Source organism: Haliotis asinina, chromosome 2 (genome assembly GCF_037392515.1).
Source record: "Haliotis asinina isolate JCU_RB_2024 chromosome 2, JCU_Hal_asi_v2, whole genome shotgun sequence".
Classification (NCBI taxonomy): Eukaryota; Metazoa; Mollusca; class Gastropoda; order Lepetellida; family Haliotidae; genus Haliotis; species Haliotis asinina.
In genome coordinates this window covers 42348438-42355084 of record NC_090281.1, presented here as the reverse complement: position 1 = coordinate 42355084, position 6647 = coordinate 42348438, and the positions used below count along the sequence as shown (strand labels likewise).

At 42.7% G+C, this 6647-nt stretch overlaps 1 protein-coding gene across 1 annotated transcript; it reads left to right on the top strand.

Moving 5' to 3' along the window:
* The first annotated feature begins 1110 nt into the window (after window positions 1–1110).
* On the top strand, window positions 1111–5561 carry LOC137272537 (endonuclease G, mitochondrial-like). The gene is made up of 3 exons (XM_067804925.1): window positions 1111–1721; window positions 2215–2327; window positions 3379–5561. The coding sequence occupies exons 1-3, from the start codon at window positions 1179–1181 to the stop codon at window positions 3653–3655; spliced, it is 933 nt and encodes a 310-aa protein (XP_067661026.1). The 5' UTR covers window positions 1111–1178; the 3' UTR covers window positions 3656–5561.
* Window positions 5562–6647: the final 1086 nt, after the last annotated feature.

Sequence of the window (6647 nt, the reverse complement as noted above, 5' to 3'; positions counted from 1 at the left end):
ACACACAATACAAACAACATGACACTGGCGAACAGATGGCCAACAATGAATTAGCGCAAAATGTATCGCCATGTATTGGCGTGTACATGTATTCGTGCATAGAAATCTGAGACCCATCCGCATCAAACTGACTGAATTACGTCCAGAATTGCCCTCAACCAAACATCTGTTACTAGTACACCAGTCACAATGTTTCTCTGACCAAATCTCCAAAAGGGTGGTCCGAGTGAGGGTGATCATCGTCCGACGGTGCCGCTCAAAGATCGGGTGGTCGAGCTCGCTGACATGGTTGACACAAGTCGTCGCGGTTCCCAATTGCGCAAATCAATGCTCATGCTGTTGATCACTGGATTGTCTGACCCAGACTCGTTTTTTTACAGATCGCCGCTATATAGTTGGAATTTCACTGAGAGCAGCGAAAACTAAACTCACTCACCCACTCACTCTCTGAAAAAATCAGTCACTGGTAGATGTCTCGTGTATGAACAACCAACATAATACACAACAAACAACTCAAGTCGTCCAGGCAAGTAAGGGATAGTTTATACAACATACTTGTACTGGACCTGTTGTAAGCACAACTGACTGTTTAACATAAGGTATATGAAATTAAAATACTGCTGTTATTACTAAATGTAATAATCAAGAGTTTTACTTAGGTCAACGCGTTTCGTATATCTAATACAGCAAAAACAAAATCCATTCACTTTTGACTAGATGCATCCAGTGCTCTTCATTCCGTCTTTTGACTGACTGTGTCTCTTCATTTCATTAATGCATCCCTTCTATTCACCAAATAGGCTTCTCACAATATCGGCTTGCCGACGACCAAACTGCTGTCGAGTGTGAATGTGCCTGAAACCACTGAGCAGAGTGAAGAGAGAATAGCCAATGATTCGCCCAATTCAATAATTTAAAATGATGTCATGATAAAACTACACATGCATTTCTGACTACAGCGTCCATAGACTCACCTTCCGTCATGTACTGAACACTGAACATGAAGCATATATTCTTATGTAAGAAAAACACGGGATTCGCGATCGTTCAAAAACAGAATAACAAGTAAGATCGCCGAAGCCGAAATGTTGCCAAATGTATGTTGTATGGAGAATAGCATTACGGGGATTCCCCCAACTGCGCTCACGTTTGTTTTAGATGAGACGTTATGTACAGAAATGTTCCGGAAGAGTATTATTCCGATAGTGTCATCAGTGTCTCTCGGGATTGGTGTTCTAGCTGGCACAAAGTTAGAACGATGGATACAACCCGTGAACAAGGAGAGAAGATTTCTACCAGGGTTCCCGTCCGTTTTGGCTGTGAAGCTGGACGATGTCGGTACCCCAGTACAAGAGTCGGGACGGAAGTCATCGTCAGTCATCCCCGTGAATAGATCTCAGGAGATCATGAGATTCGGCTTTCCTGGTTTTGACCAAGTTCGAACATTTGATAATTATGTGATGTCGTACGACAGACGTAACAAGAACGCCCACTGGGTGTTCGAGCACCTCACGCCTCAAAATCTCTCATACGATGAATCGGTGAATCGGCGGAACTCTGAATTTAGGGAGGATACTTCAATTCACCAGTATTTCCGATCTACGAACTATGACTACAGAAGGACACCATACGATAAAGGACATCTTGCGGCTGCACAGAATCACAGAATATCACAGAACGCTCTGGACCAAACCTTTTTCCTCAGTAACGTGTCTCCCCAGGTAGGCTGTATGGTTGACTCTCGCTGACTGAATACAGTTTAAGTCTCCGAGCTAGGACTGTCCGTACAAAATCTCATGGAAAAATTACTACTGTTATGTGTCAGGCTCAATTTCGGCAACAAGACGGTAACACTTACATGTGTGCAGATCGCGGATTTGTCCAGGTTATACTATACTGGTATATAGAAACAAATAAGGGAACACATGAAAGTACAAGTGTTCCTCTATTTGTTAAACGAATTATCATCCCAAACTGTACAAATAACCTACGGCATACGCGAGTCGTGACGGGGGAAAATGTAGCTTTTTACCCTTCAGTAGGAACATTATTTTATCCCGACGATCCTTATATAAGTTAATGTGTGGTCCATGCATGAACTGCCTATGCATAATTGTATCTCTTCGAGCACTTAATGATTCAAGTATTTAGAGCAGACTCACCCTATACCTAATGGCGAGTAAATCATCAAAGTTGTTCTTTCAATGTGCTTAGGTGGGCGAAGGCTTTAACCGCGGACTCTGGAACAACCTGGAAAAGTACGTCCGCGCCGTGGCCAGGAACAACAAGAACGTGTACGTCTGCACGGGACCGCTCTATCTTCCTCGGTGAGTCACATAGAAATGTTTAACCAGGGGATAAACTGAAGGAATGTTTGCTTTGTTGTTTATTGTTAAATGTGCAGCTATAAGACTGTAAATAACTGATTCCGGACCAGACAATATGGTGATTGACTTTATGAGCATCCGTTTATGCAGTTAGGATATGATGACATGCATCGAGCAAGTCAGCCAACCTGACCACACGATCCCGTCAGACTTACGACAAGCATTGGTGTCTGAAGATCAATTCTAACCTGGATCGTCACTGGTGAATGGGATCCAGAGAAAATGATAACTAACAGCATAGGCCAACGACACACCATTAGATCCCGATCTTGGACAGCAGGCACTCTGACCATTCGATCCACTTTTTTCGGTTCTTTTGCAAAGATTATTTCTACCACCTGAATTTCGAGGCTTGCTTAGACGCAGTGCTGTGTAATACTCGAATAATCACATAACAACTATCTTTAGTGTTTTGATGTATGAAATCATTTCGTAAGTATTCAAAATGTGAAATGGAGTAAAACAGAAACCATATTATGAAGACGTTTGGTTGTATGTCTGATATTCCTTCTTACTGCTGGCCTCTGTGGTCTTGGGCGTGTAGAAGTCCTGTGGCCCATTTTAGTCAGTATTTGGTGACCCCAGCAACTTTTACCACTCTTGGGACACGTTAATTACAGCTGAATCTGAAATACTGTTCCAGCAATATTGACATCAGACTCACACCCAGACTGTAGCATGGTCACATGGGTTATACTGGAGCTTCAGCTTACAGCTTTCGCTCGTCAAGGCGAAGACCCGGTTCGATTTACCTCTTGAGAACAATATGTGGCGCCCATTTCTGGTGTCCCCTTCCGTGATATTCGTGGAATATTGCATCCAGCGCCCTGAAACACTTACTCACGCCCATATCAGGACACATCTACGATGAGCTGCTGCACTCTTACAGTACGTTTAGTTCTGCTAGTTGATTCTTTATAGATGTTCCTGTTCATTAACGTTGATGCTGCGCGGTAATCAGTGATAGTCACGAAGATGTCTTATGTTTCAGTCTGGAGGCTGACGGGAAAGTATACGTCAAGTACGAAGTCATTGGACAAAATCACGTGGCTGTTCCCACTCACTTCTTTAAAGTGATTGTCATCGAGAATCAGATTGGTCAGTTTGAACTCCAGTCTTACGTCATGCCTAATCAGATGCTTCCAGCAGACACACCTCTCAAGAAATACTTCTGGCCTTTGGATGCCATCGAACGGTCAGCTGGATTTCTCCTCTTTGACAAGATTCCTAGGAATATGTTTCATAAAATTAATGGTGTGAAGCGGTGAATAGCAATCACGATGTCTTGGGAACTGTGCTGTTATTTGACAAGTTATTAATAGCGTTTGCGTATACACGTGTGTGTCTGTGTGTGCCTGTCTGTGAGGCTACGGGTGTTTGATTGGGATTTTAATATGTTAGCTGCGTGTGACGTTTGTTTCAAAAGTGTGTTGTTTGCTTTGTCATTTCTATTTTTTCAATAAAAAATCAGCAGTGATATTGAGCTGACATTCCTCATGCTACCCTGTCAGTCAGAGTCTGAAGGTCCTTCACTGCCAATGTGGTTATGAAGACTGAAACCACCCACTTATACTGGTTAGAGATCAGTTATGGCCACGTACCAGTTATCGCCTACACCTGGCAGTAGCGCTTGCACAGACCACTTGGCTTCAACTGATACTAGTAATTTGGACAAAGCTTCCGCGAACACGCCTTCTGAGTGACCTGTTTCATGAGAACATGTTCTTGTTTTAACCAGACACTACCTGACGGTAGTGTAATTTTGTGGAAATGCAGAATTACATTTGCACAAAATCATACTGTCGTCAGGAAGTGATAACTCTCCTAAAGTTTAAACAAATAATACAAGATAAGCGCATGATCATTTGCACCAATTTCAAGTTCATGTAGGTAAAAGTTTGTTGAAGTGTGGTCAGGGTTATTCCTTGGGGTTATAGTACAGGAAGAAAAATCCTCCAGAAAAATAATTTATTGTAATAAAAATCGATTTATTCATCAACTTTGAGGTGATTTCTTTAAAAAAGAACAAACAAAGAAACACAAAACCATCGATAACTCTGGGTTATTAGATAGATTAAACGATCTCTATATTTTTAGTGAGACTTGTAAAAAAACATGAAGTACACACATACACAGGTGATTATATATTTAGATAGGTCCTTGATCTTTTAAATGAGAGTCGCCGTACGTGCGTGGAACGTGACTGTGTTGAGTGAGTGTGTTAGCATGTCACAGATTCAATGAACTATTTTTTCATCAAAGTCATACTTTGGTGTCACACTTGTTGGGCGAGTGGGTGTTGTGTAAATGAACGTTAAGGAATTCAGTCAGTGGTAAATTTCTTTCTTTTTTTTCGTTGTGAAACCACGACAGTTCATGATGGCTACGTCGCCGGAGTCGACACCGACAACACCTGCAAACAGCTGGTGGCGATGGGATGTCCTGATATTAAACGTTGATCATGTTGCACGTGACTGTGTTAATGCACGAAGTAGTGGTTAAAGCCTTCGCTCGTCATGCTGAAGTTCGAGTTCAAATTCCCACATGGGTACAATGCGTGGAGTCTAATTTCGGTGTCACCCGCTGTGATGTTGCTGGAATGTTTCTAAACTCGGCGTAAAACCTCACGCACGCACTATCTGGTCCCGGAACGCAGTTAGTCTTCATTCAGTGTTCTTGTCTCGAAGTTCTTCAATCCTCGACATGACACGACATCACGGGCAGAAACAGCACCATCTTCACAGTTTCATTACGACGGGGGCGGCTGAAGAATCTCCTTAGTGTAAGCAACATTGGCCCGTGTGTTGACGGGCTAACCAAATGTTGTTATTACATTTTCTGCTCATGTAATGTCGTGCTGTTTGCTGTCACCTTTATTTAGACGGATGGACTCTGGTTTCATCTTCACCTTGCGACCTGGGCAGCTTATTGAGCTGCACGTCTTATCAATCTCTCTGCGACCAGTTCTCGGGCTCAAAGACTAACAAGGGATTTGAGAGCGTCCGGCCATTACTGATCTGATATTGAGAAGCAAAAACCGACCCCTCTTCTCATCAACGAGAGGCAACTCGTCCCCGCCGAGATCACGGAAATTGTCAACACAGTGTGTCATTTAAGATATAACATACAAAGAATCGTTCATTCTGATGTTAAATATTTGGTGAATATTTACAATAATGACCGGCTTATGTGATCTTTCAGAAAGGTACGTATCGCTTTGCAATGCAGTGGATCTTTATGCCATTACGTGATAACTGACCTGTGAAGATCCAGGTCAGTACTGATCTTCAGCAACCCAGCCATGCTTGTTGTAAAAGGCAACTAACGGGACCACATCCTCTGTCAGCATTAGTCGAGCATGGTTACAGTGGCTTGAATCAATCATGTGGAGACGCACGCTATTCCTGGTGAAACGGTGATTCCCGGGTCCCTTTGCGCGCGCCATTGTGAGATATGCGAGGCGGGTACCAGGTTTCCAGTGACAAATGTATATTAAAGAACCAGTTTTGATTCCAGATTGCCCGACCGCTATATCTGACTTTAATAGACCGGACAAAGTGTACGTTGTGTGTAACCGGAAGAACTAAAGTTTCACGAAGTGCTGTCATCTACTAATGGGCGATGAAGACAGTATACAGATGGGGCCCATGTATCCATGACATTGCAGCATTATCTGAAATAGGCCCCGCCCACTTACAATCTACATAGCACCTCTCGGTTTACGTTTTAGATTCCAGCTTCTATGCTGTTGAAATACACTTGTCTTTGTGGTTGGCTTTATGATGAGAGCGGATAGCTAGAATGAGGATGAAGACTAATTTTCCGAAAACAAAGGGGAAGTTTCAATTGCTGGGCATATTGAACATGCAGTAAACGTGTGACAGATAACGTTTGAATCACACTCAAACTGCTCATCATCACCTTCACGAAGTTGAACACTATCTCCTCTCCATACCCTTCTGCCATCACCATGACAATGTTGCTGAATACAACTATTGAGCACTCTTTGGAAATCATTTTCTGGAATTTAACAAGTGAGAGAGTACCACGGCAATATTCCGTGGGGCACCAGCAATAAGCTTCCTGTGAGCCATGCGAGGGAGTTTGACGGACAAACATAGCCATAGCAAATGTATGCTTGAAAAATGTTCGTTTTCTGGATTGCCTTTTGGCTATAGATGGGTGTTCATAACTTATGCCACATTGAAAACGCACTCAATCTGAAAGTAAAGCTAAATTTTGAATTTGTACTTTCAGATG